This window comes from Puma concolor, chromosome B3 (assembly GCF_028749965.1).
Source record: "Puma concolor isolate L17-30 chromosome B3, mPumCon1.1.hap2, whole genome shotgun sequence".
NCBI lineage: Eukaryota > Metazoa > Chordata > Mammalia > Carnivora > Felidae > Puma > Puma concolor.
In genome coordinates, this window is record NC_141672.1 from 25,206,123 (window position 1) to 25,230,655 (window position 24,533).

At 41.6% G+C, this 24,533-nt stretch overlaps 1 protein-coding gene across 34 annotated transcripts in view; it reads right to left on the reverse strand.

Annotated features, from left to right (window-relative positions):
• The window catches only part of NRXN3 (neurexin 3), a 1,579,173-nt gene that overhangs the window by 1,113,947 nt on the left and 440,693 nt on the right, over positions 1 to 24,533 (reverse strand). For 20 of the 34 annotated variants that reach the window (XR_015252137.1, XR_015252136.1, XM_086709139.1 and 17 more), the window contains 3 exons: positions 10,566 to 10,867; positions 6,592 to 6,615; positions 4,554 to 4,715 (listed from right to left, as the gene is read on the reverse strand). Coding sequence is in view for 32 of the 34 variants with exons in the window: in XM_086709139.1 (XP_086565265.1) it covers positions 4,554 to 4,715; positions 6,592 to 6,615; positions 10,566 to 10,867 (488 nt within the window). In the remaining 2 variants the exon portion in view is untranslated. The remainder of the gene's footprint in view (positions 1 to 4,553; positions 4,716 to 6,591; positions 6,616 to 10,565; positions 10,868 to 24,533) is intronic. The other 14 variants (XM_086709138.1, XM_086709137.1, XM_086709121.1 and 11 more) reach the window with 1 other exon arrangement.

Below are 24,533 nucleotides of genomic sequence, written 5' to 3' on the forward strand. Positions count from 1 at the left end.
TAATGTATACAAGTGCATGGTTACATCTGTATTCATAAACTATTTGTAACAGGTATTACATAATCCTTAATTATTACATATAGTACATATATGTATGTAATATACTATATATACTATATACTAATATATTACATATAGTAAAATATATGCCTGTATGGTTTTACTCTTACGTATTTTATTTCATTTGTTGAGTGGAACACAACAAAGGTCCTATTATATCCATATTAGGGGTTAAGAAACAGAATCAAGGGGCGCCTGGGTGGCGCAGTCGGTTAAGCGTCCGACTTCAACCAGGTCACGATCTCACGGTCCGTGAGTTCGAGCCCCGCGTCGGGCTCTGGGCTGATGGCTCAGAGCCTGGAGCCTGTTTCCGATTCTGTGTCTCCCTCTCTCTCTGCCCCTCGCCCGTTCATGCTCTGTCTCTCTCTGTCCCAAAAATAAATAAACGTTGAAAAAAAAAAAATTAAAAAAAAAGAAACAGAATCAAGTAAGATCAGTGACTTATTCCAGGCCATAGAGCCAGTGACAAAGCTGGTATTCTCAACCCACTTCTCTTAGCCTTGCTGAGCCTTTAAAAAAAATTTTTTTTTCAACGTTTATTTATTTTTGGGACAGAGAGAGACAGAGCATGAACGGGGGAGGGGCAGAGAGAGAGGGAGACACAGAATCGGAAACAGGCTCCAGGCTCTGAGCCATCAGCCCAGAGCCCGACGCGGGGCTCGAACTCACGGACCACGAGATCGTGACCTGGCTGAAGTCAGACGCTTAACCGACTGCGTCACCCAGGCGCCCCTGAGCCTTTATATATAATACTTATCTCACACCAGATAACTGGAAAGTTCCTGAAAGATTCAACTACTGCCATGTCAAGATGTTCCTTACCGATCCCAGAAGAATCACATGGTTAATAGTGCCTAAGAGCATTTATCTAAAATATTAATTTTACAAACATGTTTATTTAAAGGATTTATTTAAACGTTACTAACTTGCAAACATGTGATTTCACTCAGCACATGTTTACTGAGAGCTCAGCAGGCACTAAGAACCATTCTGGGAACTGGAAACCTGCAAGACCAAAAAATAAGACACACATGTTAAAACATAAAAACACGACCAGGAACAAGATGCTGAGTTGGTAATGTTTAAGTGTACACAAATATTGTAGGGATAACCAAGATTTGTGGAGAACCACAATAGTCTGAGGACAACTTGGATATAGTCTATGGTGGCTTTTACAGCAATATCAAGCTAGGAAGTGTGCACCCAGGTGAAATCCACAGTCATTTTTCTCAGTAGTGGAGCCAGATCTTAACTTTCAAGGGTGAAGTAACTGTAGTTCAAAGGTAACACCTTATTCTGTGCCACACACAAAGTATCTGGAACAGAAACTCCGAAGTCCTTTAACCATGCCCCCACATTTTGAAGAAAATGATATATAAAAGCACCCATCTCAGTGTAAGGGAACACAGAGCCATTAATGGCAAATGGAAGACAGAAAAAGGAATAAAGAGATAGGAAAAAGGGGCTGGACACTGTTCTACTAAAGATACATAATTAAAGTCAGTATGTGGGATTTATAACGGAGAGAAATACCAACATAGCTAGAAGCTTCTGCTCTTTACTAAATTGTCAAATACCAACAAAAGTAGAAGAATTTCCCAGACCTTCCCTACAAAAAAGTTAACTGCAATGATTAACTGGAAAGACAGACTATGCCAGGACTATATTAGACCCAAAGTTATCTGTTTAAAACACTTGGACGAGGGATGCCTGGGTGGCTCTGTCAGATGAGCATCTGACTCTTGATTTCAGCTCAGGTCATGATCCCAGAGTTGTGGGATTGAGCCCTGCCTCGGGCTCTGTGTTGAGTGTGGAGCCTGCTTAAGATTCATTCATTCTTTCTTTCTTCCTTTCTTCCTTTCTCTCTCTCTCTCTCTCTCTCTCCCTCCCTCCGCCCCTCCCCCCTGCTTGCACTCTCTCTCCCTCTCAAATAAAATTTTAAAAAACACTCAGATGAATGAGAAAGCTTCCCAAGTCCCTTAGACATACTACAATACTGTGTATGTAATGAAGAGATGTTGGTAAAAGTTAATGAAGTTCCAAATTTTATATACCATTTACCCCAGTGTGGGTTGGACTTTCTTTTTTCTGACTTGATCTGGATTTCAGTGCAGACTTATGCTGCTAGCTATGTATATATTTTTACTACCAATTACTGCTATTTCTGTTATTGACACTGTTTTTCAGAACTGTCTTTAATTTTTAAACTATTAAGGGACACTTTGCACAGACTTTTGAAGCTTTCTGCTCTCTATCTGGGCAGCATGTGTGCATGTGTGCACATGAAGATTTTATTTGCTTAAGGTTTCACATAGACGAAGCCATCAGAGATAGCTTTATGTTTTTATGAGGCTTGTTTCAAAATGTTCAGGAGCATCATTCCTGATTGATAATTTGCAGACGGGAAACTGCTCCTTTGTCTCAAAATAAATAATTGAGAGATGGTTCAATATCATTGTGTGCAAGGGAAAATGAGTTCTAGAGGCCACCCCTAGATCCTATCCAGGAGAAACTCCACACTTAGGGCTGTTTCATTACAAAAATGAATGAGCTCCCCACAGCAATCAATGCCTCATTCATTCCTGAGCCACGTACATGGTAGCAGAACGTTCCTATCTATCTTTGACGAGACTGCAATTCCAATGTGTGTGATTTAACAGTGTTTAAGAGCCTTTCAGGGTTCATTAGACGCTGAGTAATGTATACCTTTATTCTATCCACACGGGAGTAACTGCTAGGGAAGAAGTGTCTATGTCCACTGCAATCCCATCAGGAATGACTACTGGTGTCCCTATAGCCAGCAGAAGCCTAGATAACATCCAGCAGAAGGAGGAAAACGCTTTGTGGGTTCTCTTCTGTAACCTGTCCTTCAGACCAAGTACAATACAGAGCCGTAACTGGATTTTTCCCTCCTTTGTCATGTCTCTCCTTCCTACCCTTTTCTCTCAATTCACGTTTACTGCACCAAAGCCCAGCTCAAACAGCAATTCTTCTCTGAAACAGACTTCCACCTAAAATGTATGTTTCCTCTACTCAATTAGAACATCCAGTGTGGCACTGAATCCACAGTGTCCTGAGTTCACTTACAGATCTCCTCTCCCTTCCTAGATTATGAAGCCTTCAAGCATGGAAACCGCAACTTGTAAAGAGCCACTTAAGTCAGTTACAATATAAAAAAGGTACCAAATTTTTTATCCACTCAGTAAATAGTTACTATGCAGCTACAGTACTCCAGCACAGTGGACACGGCTCCTTTCTCCACATGGCTCACAGCTGAGTGGCATGACTGAAGGAATTTGCAATGCCATCTCATCTATAACCGACGCTCAACAAATTTCAAATAACCACAAGAAGAAGAAAACACGTGCCCTGAGAGGAGTCCCATAACAGGTCACAAGGGATCTTTATCTACAAGAAAGAACACTGTTAGCTTCTCGAGGAATTTCCCCAGGGAAGTGGTATAGCTATCTCAGGCAATCAGGCTTAGCTTAGATTAAACAAAAATGTGCAGTGAAATGCTCTGATGACACAGTGTTCTGAAAGAACTCTACCAAATCAAGTCTGATTCTTTTTGCCTCAACAATTGACCTTAGAGATTGAACTTACACTTGACTGAAGCTCCTCTGCTCTCAGACAGAGGTCTCAACACATCAGCTACAATAGTAATAAATGAGTAATGGCAAAGCCCCACTGCTTTCTCACAGCTGCTAGCTTTCAGGGGGGAAAAAAAAAGAAAAAAGAAGAGGAAAAACCAGTCTTCCGAGCCTTAATGTTACATTCTGAAAATTTTCCTTCATCTCAGATAATGAGACTCTTGGGAACACCAAGCTTGGCAATGGTAAAATAATACATATGTTATGTTTTAGACAAGACCTACAACCACAAATGGAGCCACTCGGAGCTACAGCTTGGCTTCGTACCTGCCAAGTCAAAAATACGAAATCAAATGTTACGTGTGTCTAATTCTTGTGATATCAAAGAACTAGACCTTCGTCTGTGTTTTTTCATTTAATTCACAGAGCATGTGGGATGCCTGGGTGGCTCAGTGAGTTGAGCGTCTAATTCTTGATTTCCATTCAGGTCAAGATCCCAGGGTTGTGGGATCGAGCCCCACATCAGGCTCCATGCTGAGCGTGGAGCCTGCTTAAGATTTTCTCTCCCCACAACCCCCTCCTCCCCCGCTCGCGCATGCGCTCTCTAAAAATAATGAGAATAATTATTATTATTATTATGTATAAAGCACAGCTACCTGTGGGATACAATTCCCCAGTACTCAGATGAGAAAACAGAACCACAAAGCATGTAAGTGGCAAACCCAAGGTCATGCAATCAATCAGCTTAAGCGGGAACCAAAACCTAGGACCTCTACTTTCAAGTCCAGAGTCTTCTTGGTAAAACCTATGGCTTCAAAGAATGCACTAAGTACAGAGCCCCTCACTGACCTGGGAATTTCATTTGTTCTTGGGACACTAAAGAGATTGTGTGACCTTTACCTCTTTAAGGCAGCCCATAAAGTTGTTGCTGACGGGTGAGCCTGGCAAGTCAGCGGTACTTGGGCTTCCTCCCACGTAGAAGAAGTCATCCGAGCCCAGCATGGTGTAGTCCTCCTGAGTGTAGCCCGTTGTGGTAAGGATGCCATCCACAGAGATTGTCACCTGGTGGAGGGACATAGGGACAAAAGAAATCCCAACAATGACTTTATAGTCCAATCAAAATCCGGCGGCTTCCCCTACCTGTGGCATCACTTTCATTAAGATTTTGGTGAAGTATGTTTTTCTAATTTGGTTTGATTTTGGTATATGCAGCCAAGTTCCATTTTCTGGTCTGCCTTCCCTGCGACCCAAGCCTCCAGCATTCCTGTGCAGACTCCCGGGGGACTTTGGTGGAATTGCCAAGATGGGCAACTTGCTTTACCCGCTGTGCTCTTTATTCAGTCAGGCTAGAAAATGGAACTATCCTCAGACGACATCACTTGTCTCAGTTCATTGGTAAAATTTTCATTTATTTTTTGAATGATTATTATTTATGGTGGTAGTGAAAAACAGCAAAGGAGACGTTTGACAATGGGTTTGTTAGGGTTGGTCTTTGGTTGTGGATGGTTTTTTCCTTTTTTCTTTTCTTTTTCTTTTCTTTCGTATTCACTTCTTTTGGGGCTCACACCACGCTGACAAACATGCATTCGGGAAGGGAAGGAGAAGGGTTTCAATTTCGATGTGTCATGGGTGATACATGCCATGGACGACCCCAGGACACGAACCCCTGCCCTCCCTTAGCTGCCATCACCACCACCAAGAGAAGAAATGACCCAAACCAAGAAGGCAACTCTAACAAAAAGAAAGGAATATGAGGCATACTAACCAAAATGAAAATAATAATAATAATGCCCACAGGGAAGAAACAGCACCCACACACCCAACATCCACGAAAGGAGCAGAAGGCAGAGAGAAAAGATGGGGCCTCGAAGCGTGCACACACCATACGCTGACACACCCATGCGAAAACCATCAGGAGCCAAGAGAAAAGGTGGAAGAAAAAGGGGAGGGAAGTGGGCAGGGGTGCGGAGAACCAAAGGGAAGAGTCAAAATCCACTTCACACGTACATGCACTGAAGAAACCGGAACACAAGATGGAAATAAACACAAAACAAAACAAAACACTGGAAACTATAGGGTCATCTTTCCCCTGCCTGCCACCTCCCTCACTAAAAAAAAGAAAAGAAAAAGTCCAAACCCAACCCCAAAATATATGAAGGATGAGAGGAGAATGAAGAAGAGTGGAGACAAAAATAAAGAGAGGGAAGAGAGTGGAATTGGGCTGATGATTGGCAGGTTGTTAGTAATGAGAAGGAAAATGGGGGAGCAAACTCTGATGCTGATGGGGAAATCCACGAGACAGGAACATGCCATGCAGAGTCTGTATGGAGGACACACTGGCAGAGCTCCCTATGGCCACAGTGGGGAGTAAGGTGAAAGCAGGGAAAACAAGAAGAGAGAAGTAAGAGTACTTTCCTCCCCAGATCACCTGCGGCAGGGCAGCCGTGGCCACACCAAAGGGAAGGAAAAAAGGGATTAAGGAGGAGGGAAGTGGGAAAAGAAAGGAGCGAGAGAGGGATAGAAGACAGAGAAGAAAGTCCTCAATAGAAATCCTCTTGTCTCTAGTCTGTAACTTCAAAGTTGCAAAATAACAAAACAAAAGAAAACAAATTTAGCTAAATGGAGAATCTTTCTTTAAAAAATTTTTTTAGGAAAAAAAAAATGACAAACTAGAGAAAAGGAAACCGTCCCAACCAAACTCATCCAAATACCATTTCCAAGACTGGCACGTCCCCTTCCCTTTTTTTTTTTTTTTTTTACAACAAAAAAAAAAAGACTTGCATTTAATTCAACAACAACAAAAAAATTTAAAAGAAGAAGAAACAAGTCTAAGGAGGATAAAAGGGGGGTTTGGGGGAGGAAAAAGGGGGCAACACACGGCAAACCCAAAAAAAGAGACAATAAGAATGATATCTACCAGACAATGTAGTTTGTTTACCATAGCGTGTCCGATGCCTGAGTGCTTTGCGGAAAAGGGGGAAGAAAGGAAATTAAAAATTGTGAACAGAACGATTGTTAATTAAAAAAACTAAAAACAAAGATGAGTCGTTAGGGTGTTAGTACATTAGTCGGTTAGTAAAATGACACATTGCATGAATGATCTTGTGTTAGTTTTTCAAAAAAAAGGCACCCGACACAGAAAAAGAGAGTGGGGAAGACAATGAGACCAGGACTCTATGGAAAACCTTGGCAGCCAGGGCACAGCTAGGAAAGGAGCTGCAGTCCACCTTGTCACGTAACCCCCCCTTCTTCCAAATATCACTCAGACCACACCTCACCCCGGTTAGAATTAGCACCATACTTACTTTCCAAGAGCTCTTCTGAATGAACACCCTTTCCCTTCCCACCCTCTAGCACATACACAGTCCACCTATCCTGAAAGAAAATACCCCTAAAGTTTACTATTTCAACATGTAGGTAGATAGTTAGAGCTCAAATACCAATGCGCTGGGCACTTTTTTAATATATATATATATATATATATATCTGACTCAGACTATTTGCATGAACGATTACGACTTTCAGTAGAACGACAACAACAACAACAACAAAAAAAAAAAAACAGAAAGCATTTACAGGTCACATCTAGCATAGGAAGGCTACAACTCTAGCTCACTCTGGGTTTCCACAGGCAATTAAAGACCCATGACGCTCTTGATTTTGTGTGGATGTGTGCAACAGGAGAGGGACGTCCTCCTCTTTCCTTTCTTCTTCATTTACAATAACTGTACTGTTGGAGTGCATAAAAATAGTTGGGAGTCTTCTTTACTACCCAATGCAGTTATTATTTTGTTTTCTTTGCCAGAATGCTTCCCGTTGGAATGGCTCTACCCCCATTCTCCTTTAGAAAATGCTTTTCAAGCTTTGAAGCAATTTCTCCTATGGATAGCAGAGAGGACTGGCAGGTTAAACATGATTAAAGAAGCCCTACAATTAGTCTCCGCTTGCTATTTTCAAATATTCAAATGCCAGCACACCCTGAGCTGGGTGCGAGGCCGGACAGCTGGAACACTGGAAGACTGGTAACCCCAGTTTTGTGTTCGTGGTTTGACTAATGTGGCATTACAGGTAAAGCAATTCACATGAGGGCCATGTTCAAGGTCGGATTTTAAAACAAAACTGAAAACAAACCCAAAGAAACGCATCACTACCTTGTCCCTAATCCCAGTTACAGTTTGGAATAGGCAATCCACATTCCTTCAAGTAGAACTCCCAGTGAAGTACCTGCCTTTGATCCTGACTCGGCTCAAAGGTAGAATCATGAGTATATGACCAAGAAGGAAGAAATGGGCAAAGTTCTGCTCCATTTAGTAATGAATACTCCAGGAAAGTCCCAGTAAGCATTCCTCAGATGAATTTTTGCCACAGAAGCCATTCAACCTTACCAAAAAGGTAGATGAGACAGTCATAAGCTTGTTATCAAATATTTATGAAGCAATTTACAGTTTAATTGAAAGAGACAGGGGCTTCCAACCCCTTCAAATGTATCCTACAGAACTAAAAAAGATGTTATAAATGTATTCTTAATGGGCAAAATAATCATCTTAGATGATTCAGCACGGAAAGGATTTGCAAAATCCACTCTGGTTTTCTGAGATTTCCCTCTCTTTCAATAAATTGCATTTAGATGCAAAATTCAGTCAGGATTTCAATGAACTCCAATTTGGGGCGCACTCTCTCTATAAGATTCATTTTCCTTCTGCCAAGAAATGCTCCAACACCCTAGGGCCTCTGTAGCCTTGTCCAGAACTGAGAGCTCTACTTAGCTGCATCACCGGTGACAGACAGACACAGTCACCTTCACGACAGACTACTCAGATTGTAAATCGTGCACATGTCACAGTGAGTCTAGCACCCAGACCATGGAGGAGCTCATAATCCTTCTGGAACATAAGGTGCTTTGCATATTTAGCCACCACATACGGCTGGGGAGGATTATAATCACCATTCACAAATGGAAACTGTGGTGTGGAAAGGTGAAATGGCTTGTCCAAGGGCACTGAGGGAGTTGGGTCTTAGAATATGGAAGAGAAACCCTCCAGGGTTGCTTTCCTCTGCTTGCTGACTGAAACAGCACAACCAATGTTTGAATAACACTTTAGTTTATCCCCCGCTCAGTTTATAGGACGGAACTGGGGCCCAATTCTATTTTAGAGAAATGTTTTCAGTAGAAATAAAAGTGAGCCTTTCTCCAGCTAATTGGAATCATTCTGGAATGGCAAGGAAGCGTATGGAGTGGGAGAGAATCAGAGAGACAGGCTGACTGGTAAGAACCACAACCCGACCCTGCTCCCCAGTACATGGAAATTCTCCCCTCCGCTGACTAAAGGGTGTTACCATGTACCTGCCAGTCAAAACTGGCAAAAAGGTTATATTTTATTTTTTGGTCTAGTCTCTACAACTCAAATACATCACACCCTTAAATGTTGGCAAATGGAAATTCGACTTGGGCCCTCTTGACAGCTGAGCTGTGTAAGCATGTATGGTGGATTATTAAAGAAAACATCAGCAACTGGACTGTTTGGTCTTAGAAGAAAAACAGAACAGTGATTCAAAATGTCCAATCCATAGGTATTAAGATGAGTGGGGGCTCTAAGTCTTGGGTTATTTGGTAACGTCACAGCAGATAGAATAGAGATGCCTTCTTCAACATGTGTTAAGTGTTAAACGGGCAGTTTTGAATACTGTGTGTTCCCAGCGTGTGTGAGCCTTCTCCATTCACATAATAGTATTAAAGAGCTACACTTTTATCAAATGGAAAACATATGCAAACACCTGTCAGTTCTTACGCTTTCCTATTTACATTAGAAGGCACTGAATCAATCATATTGCAGAAGAAAATTTGATAAGCACTTTCTGGAAATTTGCATAATGTTTTCTGATTAATAGAGGCTGAATGCTATCTAACTGGGTTTAATGACTAATTCACAAGGAGAAACACCAAGTGAAAATAGCAACCTGGAAAAGGTGGTGTCAGCACAGACCTGGACTTTCACAGGACTTTTTCTGGACTTTTTCTCTTCACTGATGTGGCCTGATTGAGGTGTTAATATTATTACTGTTGTGACTATTATTATTAGTTATGAAACTGAAAACCACTTCACTTGGCTAAGGCTTTCTGAGATGTTGTCACCTGACGGAGTCGCCTGCTCAGAATCAGCAAGCGATGGGAGTTCTCAAGCACGAACAGAACCAGGAAAGGCTGCTCCAAAGTTGACATTTTTATTTGGGTCCTTCCACTTTCCAGGCCTCCCAGTCAACTGAAGAGTCTCCGAGGTAGAGACAGGGGCAATAAAGTAGGAGCGGCACACCAAAGAACAGAGAAACAGAGGAATTCAGAAAGATTCCAGCTAATTCATTCGAAGGCTAGAGGTTAACATAACAATGGGGCAGGGAGGGGGGTGAAAGTGGAGATGGGGTGGTAAATTAAAAGGAGGAGAAAAAGGAAGACTTTCTGGAAGGAATTAAAATCATGGCATCATGACAATGGCTAACTTAATTAAAAAGAAAAACATATATTCAAAAAATGAGGAAAATCTAGCAAGCTGCAGAAACAAAACGCTGTCCCTAATTGAATTTAACAATACAAGATTTCAATGTAATTAAGAAAATGATAAAAACCAAAGCAGAATAAAAGGAATGAAAGTACTTTTAACTTTTATTATCTATACAACTGAATTTTCTTCTGGACAAAAAAAAAAAAAAACAAGCACAGTAGAGAACTGAAGTATGAGAAGAAATATATTTTCATCATTTTCCTTGTGGAACTGCAGAGACTGGGATAACGTTAGACTTCGATAAATCCAAACCTGTTTCTACACCCTTCTCCAGCTCATCCAGCACCTGCTTCACAAACCTCCTCCCCAGCTACCTAAGAGGAGCCTCCGGGCACCCTCTCCCCTCAGCCATTACCTGCCGAAGGTTGCGTGTCACTTTGACATCGTGCCAGGCGTTGTCGTTGAATTTTCCATTCACTGGCTCCACAATGGCCTCAAAGGCCCCGGACCCCAGGTTAATGACCAAGGAGACCGCGCCATCCTTCAGAGCCAGGTTGACATAGTCAGCCGACTTGCCCGTGTGCAGGATGAGCCCATTCCGCTGCCAGGTCTTAAAGGAGAGGGTGATTTCATCACTGCTGCTCTGGATCGGGTTCTGAGACAGGTCGTAGCACAGGTACTCAGAGCCTCGGAACGTGGCCACGTTCTCCTCTCGAGCTGCAGGAAAAGGAAAGAGGAAAGCAGTCAACACTTGACTGGCATGAGTCAGACGTACGCGAATACCAAAGAGAACACATCCCCCAGGGCACTGCCCCTGCCAGTGAGCCTAGGGCAGCACAAGCTCCCTCCGACTCTTCCACCACCAAACCTGTGTCTAAGTACCACGAAAACCGCTAGAGACAGTAACTGCAAAAAAGCTACGTCTCCTCACAGGGGTAGAAGACCAGCACAACGGTACAGGAGAGCTTGCTGCCTTTCCCTCACATTTTCTCAGAGGAAAACCTGGAGGGAAATTTTATGCTACGTGGTAAAGTGAGGCTTACATTGCTTTTGCTTCAATGATGGCTTTTCAATGCTTGTGCCAGAGCTGGTTTAGAATGGATAATTAACTCTTCTGACAAAGGGTTCTTTAGCTCTAGGTACCTTTTATTGACCAATAACTAGAAATCAATTACCCTGAAAGATCTGTCTCTAATTTCCATCCATCAATAATAACCCAGCTAACTTTGGTTTCCATGGTAGAGTCCTGAGCCCAGGGGAATGTGACAGGGTTACTAAATAGGAGGTTGAACCAGGAAAAAAAGGTGATCATCAAGCAGATGAAGCAAAAGGGATAGAATGAAATTTGGTAATATGCTTTGACAAGACAGCAATAGCTCCCTTAGACACAAAGGGATCTCTGCTCCAGGGGTCTCTGATTTACATGGCCCTTGTTGGACCATCCTAGAGAACATCTTTCCCCCATAGGACTAGGGGTCTGCAGGGCCAAGACAGCATTCCAGTGAAGCACACACTCTCTTTCAGAGCCATACACTGGGATCCTCTAGTTTCCCACCCGGAGAGCCCAAGGCCTGTTTCCAGGACTTGTGCAGACCTCGTTCCTGGACTCGTTTTCCAATAGAAAATCATGCACTGGTGTGCATACCTTAAGATCTGAGGGCTAACAATGGGGGACCCTCTTCAGGGCTTTGGGCAGAGCTTGGCCACATGGGCATCCATGCACATTTATACGAGAGCCCTTGTGGATACAGGGAGGAGCCCAAGGTAGAAAGAGGAGGGGGACAGGCTACAGGCTGACAACCAGAGGGGCTGGTTCTCCCTGTGCCAGCAACTCCCAGTGTAGAATGCTGAGGAATCCAAAAATTCTAAGTGTGCACCTGGCTTACGTAGTTTCAAAGGTATATTTGTCAAGATAAGAGGATAAAACAAGTTTTATTTTTATTTGTTGATGTAATTTACAATTTCAACACACACCCTATGGCCTTCCTTGTTGTGTTCTTCTGCCAAGCCTACCTCATCCCAGGGTTGGCCAAAAGCTATCAAAAGCACATCATTAATGAAAGGAAATGGGCAAGAAAAGGTTGGACATGCAGTTTCCCGTTCAAGAATGGGGGCTACCAAATAAAGTAGAGCACATTCTATTTTCTCTTCTAGAACCACACTTCAGCCTTAGTAACCAAAGTCCATTCTACTTCAGCTTAGCTCCTTATCAACCATCACAGGCAGCCCTCGCTAAGTCACTTAGGTAAAATAAACATATTCTCATCATGAGGTAAGAGCTGAGGTCATCATATGGGAGAGATGACCACCCACTACATACTATATTAAACTGATCATAGCATCAAAAGACATCATTAAAACATGAACCCCAACTTCATACTCCAGAGAGTTAAAGATTAGGTTTGCCCTGTGTCTTCCAGAGGATCGCAATGATATGTGTCTACCTGCATATTCCTTTTTGCACGCACCCATACGCACACACACCACCACCACATTAGTATAAGCAAGAAGACCTGTTTACCTATAAATGACCACAATGTCTCCTACACACATATAAGTAGCAAGTACTACTTGGCATATAAGCCATGTCTAATGCATTTTACCAAACAGAGCCAAAAAAAATAAAATCATGGAGCAGCAATTTGATACCATCTGTATGTTTGAAACAGATCTGTCCACGCCCTAGTGCCCTGTCTATTGTCATGATCTCTCCTCTCATTTCTGAAGAAACGGCTTTGTTAAAATGCAACCGGATGAGCCTTTGTTTCGTACACCAGGAGGTAAGCCTGTCTCGAGGAAAAGACAGCAAATCAAATGCAGTTATCACCACCAAACTCTTCTCCTATGGATGCAAATGTGCATGGAGCCAATTACTATGCCTGTCCTCGGCACCACATGTGGTATATTAACGGGTGTCTTCTATACACATTTAAGTTCTACCTTATGTGCCCACTGAACTGAGATAAATGAACAAGGAAATGAGTGCCTCTAAAAAGATGCTTAAATTAATCATTGAGTACCCCTCAAAGGGGAAAGGCTTGACTGAGAACACTAAGGCACCAGGATATCATTTGATGTGCTATGTGGTGCTTAATATTTGACATGTAATTAAACCAAGGAGTATATAAAAATAAGTTTTAGAGCTTATAAGGGATTTTAGAGCCTGCCTTATTTAATGCCCTTATTTTATCAAGGAAGAAACTGAAAACTAAGAATAAGTGAGTTACCCAAGACCACAGTCAGCCCGTGTTACTCTGGACTTCTAGTGCCTATCTAGACTTTTCTCTAAATATGCTTTTACACATAGCTCTGGATGTACCTCATGTTCCTACTCTAGTACCCAAACGGCATGAATGACTCCACAGAACCATGCACTAATTTACAAACCATCCCAAACCTTGGATAAATTGAGCCAGAAACCTATTCCCCCCAACCCCATGTAAATCACAATTGCTCACCAAAACTAGTATTTCCCTTTCCCCCTTGGAATTTGGGCATGCTTAAAGCAAAAGGACTTGTTTTATGTGGAAGGCCATAGAAGAAAAATGACATCATTGTAGAGAAGAGAATAGCACAATAAGTAAACAAGAAATAAAACCAACGTGAGAAATCGTCTATGTAAATCACATGCATATTTATGCTAATCTGTATGCAAATCAGCCAAATGAAGATTTTTATGTAGCCGAGCAGGTTCCTTTGCAAGTATCTAACAAAAATGCTGTAACAATTCACAACCATCCCAATCTCCTCATTCAATAACTTCTCCAAGTTCACCTCTTCCTAGGGCTGGCAGAAGCTACCAAGAGCATCACCCCAGATGCTGGTTATCTCCTCCACATATCAACACACAATGGGCAATGGAAAGCCACTCTCTGAGTCATATTCTAGATAAGCAACATTGTAACATTTTTGAGGTACCGGATGCTTTCCTCCTGTGTGGGAAGGAGACGCACTGGCAGTGCATGACCCTGTTTTCAAAGGAGTAAATGAGGGCCATGGAAGGAGAGTGAGGACCTTGAAAAAAAAATGTTCCTTTGCATACTCCTGCAACTGATTTTCTCCTAAGATTCCAATTTGTCTTAATTTCCCTTTGGTAGCCAAAGCTTAAGCACTGTCTTATCACCTTGAAAACCATACTGAATTGACAATGGACAAAACTAAAAGGCACAAAACTAAATAGTGACAAGCACATTTCTAAGCCCATTCAATTCTCCAAACTCTCCATTAGAAAAATGTAATATTGCCCCAAATCTGTTTCTATACTTAGTGTTTACACAGAGGAGGAGGTTGAAGAGACAATGCAGTCACCTTGTATGTATTCAAACTAAATAGGTAGAGAAAACAAATGCAGGGGATTATGTAACAGAGTACACAACAGCTTAGCATAAAGCTACAGCTTGGCAAGAGGGCATGCACTGACATGGCTAATGGACTGTTTAGATCCACTTAAATTTTATCACCCCAAAGTTTATAATCAATTGCATAAGTGTTAAAATAAAAATGTTATTCTCACTGCATGGAAAGCAGAGCTCAACTCTGTATAACAACAAATCGTTTACCCATTATTTGTAAATGTCCAAACGATTAAATACTAGATGCAATCTAGATATGTATAACCCAAGATTTTAAATCAGTTTGTATAAGATATGTAAAGTACTGATCTTTCAAAAGGCTTGTTAATCCAACTACTATATATAAATAGCATTAACAAGCATTTATTCAATTCTATTTTCCACTCTCTCCCCACCAAAAAAAAAAACATAAAACACCCAACCAGTGATTTATATAATAATATCTCTATTTCTCTGAGAAACTGCAAAAGAGATTAAAATATTCAGTGTAATATGTTTTTACTATGCAATCTAAGAAGTGTGGTGAATGCATATCACTGTTTAATTGGGTCTGTGCTTTCTGATAGCTTGGTGTCTCAGGCTTTGAGATCAAGAAATCCAGGCTTTATTCTGAAGGTTATGAGGAGCCATTGCACAATTTTACTGAAAGGATGGAGGATCCCATTTGTGTTTTTAAAAGAACACATAATCTTTTACAAAAATATTTTGCAACTCAACTCATATTGGGTTGAATGTGAACTGAAAAGAAGAGGGAAATGAAGGCAGAGACCCCAGTTAAAAGATGAGAACACATTTGAACTGCTTTTCTGAGGGTGCCTGGGACTAGCTCAACTTGGATGTTGACACCATCCCCAAGTAAGGTTTGCCTTGCGCTGAGCAAGAATGCAAGCAAAAGGCTCTCAGGTAGTGGCAAAGGCAGAGGTACTGGCAAATCATCGACCATGAGAAGAAGCCAGAGTTTGGACATTTACGATCCAAATCAGCCACGGAACACCAAAGACGGGAGGTAAATATTGAGGAACAATGATACGTCAGACATGAAAGGGCTCAAGCGAGAACATGTCAGGCGTGGGTAAAGGAGGGTTCTAGGCCCATCTGCAAATACACGTTCACAGTTGTGTAAATGTCCTATATTTCCAATTGCTTTCTTGTTATTTGTGGTCTCTCAACACTCTAAGAGGTCACTTTGCTATGATTATGCCAGTGTGAGGAACTGGAAGCACATAGTTTAGATGGGTTATCCAGGGCACTAAGAAGCATTTAGGCTGGTTCCAAATCCTTAGTCCTCTGATTCTCATTCCAATGCTTTTGCTATGACATCATACCACCATTTGGCCAGGAACTCAAACTCTCAGAGGAACAGATGCCTAGAACCCCACTTCTGCTCCTACAACTGAATGAAGTTCAATGTGTCAAAAGGAGAAACCATGGACAATGACTGTAAGAGCCCACTCACACAGCAGGAGCCCAAGAAGAGGAACAGAGTGAGGCTGCCTTTAGTCCGAAAGTCTCTAGTAGCAGGCTGGAGAAAGTCAAACTGGGAAGCCCATACTCTTCGCCTCCACCAGAGGCGCTTGGAAATGGAATTTTCAGACACCACTTGGAAGAGCCTATTAAAATGCTAAGCCCTCTGGAGTGGCTGTAGCCACTGGCCCTGAGCAGAACACCTGCAGTGTTCGAAGAAAGGGAGTGGGAACCAGCTTCCTGAGGATGCACCTCAGAGACCTGGGCAAAACTGCTCTCGTCTCTGAGTCCTTTGTCCTTCAGCTGGCCTCCATGCTGCAGTGCGGTACTTTAGTCTGCAAGATGAAAAGATAACCCTTGTTATGTTATCCTGGCCTGGCCCTGAAACTCACGAGGCATAAAAATACAAGGGCTGCTGCTGCCCTCCCCGCCAGACAACGGGATGGCCTGTGGTCCTGGGGCCAGCATGCTGATGCCTTTCCCCTGATGCACAGACTCAGCAGGGATGATGGCAGTGTCTGTCCTCCAGTGGTGCAGGTGCAGTGAGAGGCTCCAGGTTCTCAAGCTGTAAAGTGATACATCACTCAGTTCTTCTGGCCACTGCTTCCTGGGCAAAGACACAGTGATGGTGATAAAAGAGCAGGGGGTACACAAGGCAGAAATGAACTTACAAAGAAATCCACAATTGCTTAATTGCTCTGCTCACTCCTAGGGATGCTGCATATTATCCACTCAATCCCAAAAGGTGTCTTGAGCTAACGTGGCAATTGGGGTAGTTTGCTGGCAAAGGAACAATTATAAGGCAAAGGTGAGTTTGTTCTTGCACAATTCTATTCCCTTTCCATGAAACCTGCTAAATATCCAACTTCCAGAACAAGAACTCTCACCTCTAAGGAAGCTGTGGGCAAACCCCCCCCCCCCCCAGTTAATAGTTGGGCTGTGAGATTATCATATTTGCAAAAATTAGGGAAAAGCAGAAATCCTTTTACTAGAGTGTATTCCTAATGCCACTTCCTGCTAGAATCAGAAGAGGAACACACTGATTGAGTAAGAAAGGCAAAAGACTGTACAAGTGAGTGCCCTCCCGGTTCTTGCTGTCCCCTTTCCCTTACAATGTATTTTAGGGCCAAAGCATTCAGATAGATCAAACTGCAGAACTATCTCCCAAGGGGAAACGATGAATCCTTTATCTGCCACATCCCATCATACAGGTATTTTAAAAACAGAGTGTACCAGCAGAGAGCAAATTGTGTTGCTATGAGCAATCCTGAAAACACACACACACACACACACACACACACACACACACACACACACACACACACAGAGGAAATCTGACCTCCTGGAGCCATTTCCAACCCTTATCCTCAGACTCTGTAGGAAAGATGCAGCAGAGAAATAAATGGACTTTTCCACGCTGCCTGGGTCACTCACTAGCCTGCAGATGCTTCTTGAAAGTGATGAGAAGGAAAATAGTAAATCAAGTTGTCACTTGGAAAATAAACAGCTAGCATCCTGGCGAGGGAAGTCCACAAAAGAATGGCCTGGAAAATCACACTTCACTGAAATCACTAGAAAGCTAATGGCATCCTGAAGACTGCATTTCTCCCGATTGCATTATAATAAAAGTTAAATTTTATGTTCATTCATTTAAAGACCAAGGATTTTCAGGTGCCTACTATGCACCAGGTGATGTGCCCAGTACTGAATGAACTTAAGCCGCATGGCAACCCTGTGAATAGGAATAATTAGCTAAAACTTTACTGAAGAGAAGAAGATGTAAAGCTACAACTCAAGTGCCTACTAAGTGCCAGACCCTGACCTAGACTCACACTAAACAGGGGACCCTCCTGTAGCACAGGGTATAGTGGGACTTTGGACCTAGTGACATGGAGCGTAATGATGGAAGTCTTTGATTTGGACAGACCTGGGTTGGACAGCCAGCTCTGACATTTACCTAATTCTATGGAACCTTAGTTGATTACTTAGCCCTTATTGTCTAACCCTCAGTTTCCTAATCTACAAAATGGGAATAGCCAGAGTACGTATTTCATGGAATTCCTATGAAATACCAATCAGATAAAGTCCATGACCCAGTTCCCAGAGGCAAGGTGTTTGTGGCAGAAGTGGTGGTGGTAAGAATACACACTCAAATAATTACAATTCAGCATGGCAAATGTTTAATAGGTGACACAGACACACTGAAGAAGGAATAATTGACCCTGGGTGTTGGGAAAGGTGCCACACAGGAGGTCAAACATAAGCCGTGTCTTGAAGTATAAGTAAGAGTTCACCACACAATATAGGATGGAATTCTAGTTACAAGAAAGAGCATCTTCAGTGGCGTAGTCATTAGAAAAGCACAGAGTGTTCAGGGAATGGTGAGAAGTTCAATGTGTAACGGGCACATCTTCTTTGCCATATCCTGAGGCACTAGAGATGGAGAATCAATAGAGGAGAGGAAAACTTCAGCTGGTGAGTGGCACAATTGTGCTTATCTTGTATTAGGGGTTCAGTGGGTGGGCAAATTGCTGGAATGGTAAGGAAGGATCCAGAAGACAAGGTAGAATAGATATTGCTATGAAACCATGGCCTGAGGCAATTCTGCTGCATATACCTGCCTACCCACTTATAATAATTTATGTAATAAATTATTTTCACTTAACCACCTGATCTATAGAAGTCAAATGGTAATCATGTTTCTTTCACTACAGGCTTCTCATTTTAATTGTGGGTCAAACAGGCATTGAACACAAACAACACACTCTATCTTGTTGACAAGATTTCCTTGTCCCCACAACTCCACAAGAACATTTCCTCCCCTTTCTCTGGAACAGAACAGTTTTAGAGTAACACTTGGACCTTCTCTCCTTTACTCATTTGTTTCCTCCAATGAGAGGAGTGGTTCATCTGGTTGGTGACTAAGTAAGAGTCTGACACTCATAGGTCCACATTTCTTAATTAGGTGGTCACTATTCCCATGTGAACAGTCTCTCTCTTTATCCTTCATATCTGCCCTTCCTACAATGACAGAGTTTTCCTCTAAATTCTCCCATGCAGCTAACCTATCAGAGTGGACTCTGTCCCTGTAGAAGAATGTCTGGTTCTCTAGCTCTTCTCCCTAGGGCTGAGTAGTTGAGTTTAACTCAGGGGGAGAATCACAAGGAAGCCCAATTTGACCACAGATCAAAGCCACATTCTTTAACACAGCCCTACCAACAACAGAACTGATATTTAGATCCTTGACCTGACCACCAATTTGACTCTTATATCTGTTCCTCAACTGATTCAGAATGTCATGGTTGTGACCTCAGACAACCAGTCCTTGGATTGCTTTCACTTTGGGAACATAATAGGCACATTTGGAACTAAGAACTACATGAGGTCAATGACAAGTAAATATATCAATTACCGCAATAATTTTAAAGCCAGCTCTGTGACACAGTGTTTACTAACATACATTTCTTGAAGTTACATGGAAGATATGGGTGATTATAATGGAGAAGGATTTAACTATGGTTGCTCTCCTGGAGATAAGTTTTGGATTGAGATTTGGTGGTTTTGGGTTTTAAAAAATTACAGAAATTACATGCACTTCCAAATCTACATATCCCCTTTCACCCTTGGACCAGTCCAAAAAGAATAATCTGAACACTTATGTTTTCTTTTTAACCTGCTTCTTTTTCAAAGCTACACAGTAAGTAAGGCAATTGCACTGGAGTACCAAATGACTCTGTGATACTATAAATCATGGACCTGATGAGGGCAAAAAAAGTTACTAGGGACAAAAGCTGGAGAAGAGACGATGGACGACTGTAGTTCTGATACAAATAGAATTGATTACAATGAGAAATATCCCCTCTGATTCTAGAGCAAGAAGCAGATCACCTGAAATGATTTAACACTGGCACCTATACTGACCTAATAGCTACCTAAATTAGATACTCACTATATCCACATATACTGTTCAGAAAGGAATATAAAAGTTGTGAAAGGTTCACAGAAATTGGGAAAACCCACAGATATTAAGATATTTAGAAGCAATCAATGTGGATTTTTAAATCCATATGGACTTCTAAAATATTTATTTCTACCGAATCTTTCATCCAAGATGAAAACAAGTAAAGAATCCTCCATAACAAATCATCACCATAGCATCAGAAGAAACCTTGGAAGATGCTCTAATTGACCTCCAACCTCAGTAAGTCTGTATCTAAATCATCTTGGTGGTAGAACTATCCACCTTTAAGTATCCAGAGAAAATAGGACTTTTCAGTATTATGTGAAACTTCCTACAGATATTTCAGGAGCTCGAGTGGATACTGATCCTAAAAGAAGAAGAGATCTAGAGACTGCCAAGCTTCATGGTGATGATCAACAGGGAAGCATAATGTGTTAAAGGTTTTTACTTTTATTATCTCCTCCACTTGGCCCAGAATATATAGAGAATAATGAACATAAATTGAGGGTGGCCAATAAACTTTGCCTCCACTAATTTACACATACACACACACACACACACAATCACTAACCATTATATATTATAGCTCTATACATTTATAACAAGAATAGAAAAACACAGAAGCAATCTATACACCAATTTCGGGTAGTGTTTACTTCTGGGGAGGGAGAGAAGAAATGGCACTGAACCACAGAGGTACTCAAATACGACTAAGTCTTTATAAAAAGAGTGTAAAGCAAAAAAAAAAAAAAAAAAAAAAAAAAAAAAGGCAAAACATTAAAATTTGTTCAAGCTGGGGAATAGCTAAACCAACATTTTTAATATCCTCTACTATAGGGACTACGTTTGAAATATTTCATACATTTTTTTTAATTTTTTTTAACATTTATTTGTTTTTGAGAGAGAGAGAGAGACAGATCATGAATGGGGGAGGGTATGAGAGAGAGGGAGACACAGAATCCGAAACAGGCTCCAGGCTCTGAGCAGTCAGCACAGAGCCCGACGTGGGGCCCGAACCCACGGACAGATCGTGACCTGAGCCAAAGTCAGACGCTCAACCAACTGAGCCACCCAGGTGCCCCTTCATACATTTTTTAAAGGAAAGTTAAATCTCAGCAGATGTTCCTGGTGAAATACCTAATGACCCAATAAATCGTGAGTGATTCCTTGTTTATTTTACACATTGATGTCAACTCTTCAATCCTATCCTGTGAGCACCAGTTCTTCATGCCTGGTGAAATCTCCATGTGAAATCTCCATGTGAAATCTCCCATGTATCCCCGAATGTGTCAACTAAAGACTTGTGGAATTGAACTGAAATGCAGTTGAAGTGATCACAGCAACTCCAATGTCACCAGTTCCTACTCCTGCCCCCTTGTTGCCTCCCCCACTCCTGGAGACCCACTGCTCAGCCAGGAGGAGATGCTGACAGAAGCCATGGGAGGAGCTGAGAAAACCTGCATTTGTTACTGAGGGAGCACTCAACAGCATGTGCGGAGACTCAACCCAGGGGAGTCCAGGGTATGTCACAAATCCATCTACACAAGCCTCCCAACCCTTTTTTCCCCACAGCAGAATACAATCGTCCCAGCTCTTTAAGAAAATCCCCACTGAGAAACCTGAATCTGTGCCCATGCCTTTGGCCTCCCCCTGAAGCAGGCAGCTCCGTTCCTCCTTTGTTAGCACTGTGGCTCTAGCCTACAAGTCTAGACAGAGTAGCTTGTTAAAAGGCCTTGGAGTCAATGCCTGGACACGATCAATAAGGCTTTTTATGACACAATGAAAACTTTCTATTTTGTTAAATGCGGCTAATCTACCATTTCTGCAGTACTTCTTAAAGCTTTCAACACTGAGCACTACAGCCCAGGTGATTAAAACCCTGTTCAGAGACACAAACTGGGGAACTTGGCCAATGTGGATGCACAAATCCTAGAAAACCTGCACCGTGTCTTCTTTTATAGCTGGGTGTGCATCTCCTTTTCCTCTGAAGAAAATGACCATGGCAGTGGAGGAGGTGAGGGTGGATACTGACAAAAATTAAAACTGTCCCATTCCAGGGCTCCCAAGAAGAGAGTGACAATGCCCTGGGTCTAAAGTAATTAAAGTATTTGAACCCAGGCGTTATTGAAGATGGGGTATGTTGAAAGGGGGTGGGGAGGGTAAACTCTCTAAAATGCAGGCAGACTTAAAAATCAAGTGACCTGATCTAAGAAGCCTAAATAAAGGAGAAAATCTTTAGTGACTGCAAACTCAGTTATAGTACCAATAGTATGCATAAAACTACAATAAAGTGCTTACTTCATTATCATCATTTCTTCTACCTCTTCTTTTTTAGATGTAGAAGACTTTTTTGTTGCCATAGTGTAAAACGGACAGGAAATTAACATTTATTAAACCTATATTATGTTCCAGGCTCTTATAGAGAGTCCCAATACTATACACATAGTATTTGACAAAAATTAACCAAGACTTATTTTGATGACTTCAGATATACGAGTTCAAAACACTTACCATGAGAACCCATGTAATATTAATTAATTAATAATTAATATTAATATAAATAGATAACATATCTGTGTTCATGTGTCACCTGAAAGAGGAGCTTTTCTACTGGAATACTTGGTATTTCACAAAAGCCCTGTGAAATAAAGTTTTACCAGCCTCACGTTACAGATGACAGAGCGGAGGTTCACAAGGGATATACCTGTACACTACCACAGCTAATAAGAAGCAGATTCAAAATACAAGCTAAGGTCAACTTCCAAACACTATATGCTGTCCCCCAGGTCATGCTGCCTCCTGCTGAGGGCTGCGTATCTTTGCAAAGACCTCTGTCAATAGTATTCCTGTGGGAGGTGAACTACTCATCTCTTTAAAAACAAAACAAACCCATTTGCATAGCATGCATGTCACATTTTCCAAGCCACTTTCATGTACACTATCTAATTTTGTAAAGCACCCTTTGACAGCTTCTATAGGAACCTCTCTCTGCCCAACAAAGCAAACAGTGAGATGAATTAACCACACACTTTGGGACACAAATACAGATCCTAAGAGCACTAAAGAAAACTGTAGGAATTCTGCACATTTCCAACACTGGAAATACACAAGTGCTAAAAACAAAAACCACTCAATTATGAGAGCATAAATAAGGAAATCCACTTTTGACGCAATGAATCTAAAATGGAAATCCTCTTTTTGAGTCAGAATGATTCACAAACCATTTACAGATGTTGCATCACCCCCAACAAGCTCACTGAAGTTCCAGGGCCACACAGCTGGACTCCAGCTTATGATAGCAGAAGTTATAGTCAGAAATATGCTCAGGGCTTGCAGAAGAGAAAAAGGTTAGTTGACTTATGATCAAAAAGAACACAAAAAACAGGAATTGTAAGACTCTGAAATAGACACTCATTTGTACTTTGTATAGTCATTTACAATGGATATTTACAGGGGGCCCTGGATGGCTCAGTCAGTTAAGTGTCTGACTCTATGTCAGGCTCTGCACTGACAGCATGGAGCCTGCTTGAGACTTCCCTCTCCCTCTCTCTCTGCCCCTCCCCAGCTTGCTCTTTCTCTCTCTCTCTCTTTCTCAAAACATAAACAATTAGAATGGATATTTACAGTTCCAATGTCAGTAAAACCAAAATCCTAACCTTCTCCGGCAATACTAGTTAATATTTATCAGTGGCAATTTTTTATCCAAGGGTTATGATAAAATAATGAATGATTTGGATATCCCAACTGTGATATGAAGATGCTGCATAGAGGATCCCAGACTTACAGAAATTAGGATATACATACATAATACCAGTTGGTCAAGGTTTCTCATCATACTAGCTAGGTGAATGAATCAGAACAAAGAAAAGTAAGTCAGGGTACATTAAAACACTGTCCAAGAGTTAAAAACATAAAGGAGACTGGTAGCTCATTCCTGCCAGATGTGGTGAGACCCCCCATGAAGATGTCAATAAAGATACATTTCAATATGGTAGCAATTGAAGTCTAAGAGGAAGTGGACCGAATCCCGTTCTCTGATTTAAAGGGCCAGAAACAGTCTTATCCTTCTTCAGGAGTCACCATAGGGTGAGAGACTGACTATCCCAACTAATGAACATGTGACTGAGACATCAGAATGCCATTACCATAATTCACAATGAAAAATTAACATCAAAAAACCCAACAGTCCACAGACTTGGATTCAAACACTGGTTCCCAAACATTGGTCTCAAGTAAAATTTTCAACAATCCATGGTACAATCAGAAAAATTTGGACGTTCTATTACATTTTTTTTAATAAAAACTAAATTTACTCACCATTCATGCAACAAATATTTATGCAGGACCTACTCAGTGCTGCACTAGGCATTGAGAACATGGGATTCTCATTCTACCTCTTTCTACTTTTTTTGGGTTTTGAGTTTCCTGTCTTTTATAAAATGACAGTGAAGACAGATGAAATGTGTTAATGTCATTAATTGCCAAATAAAAAGTAGTCACCACTACTGCATTCCTTCCCTTCTCTGTAAAAAGTTTAGATGTCAACAAAATCCAAAAGTTTCAAGAACCACTGAACCAGAGAATCTTTTCTTTGTATGTTCTCAGT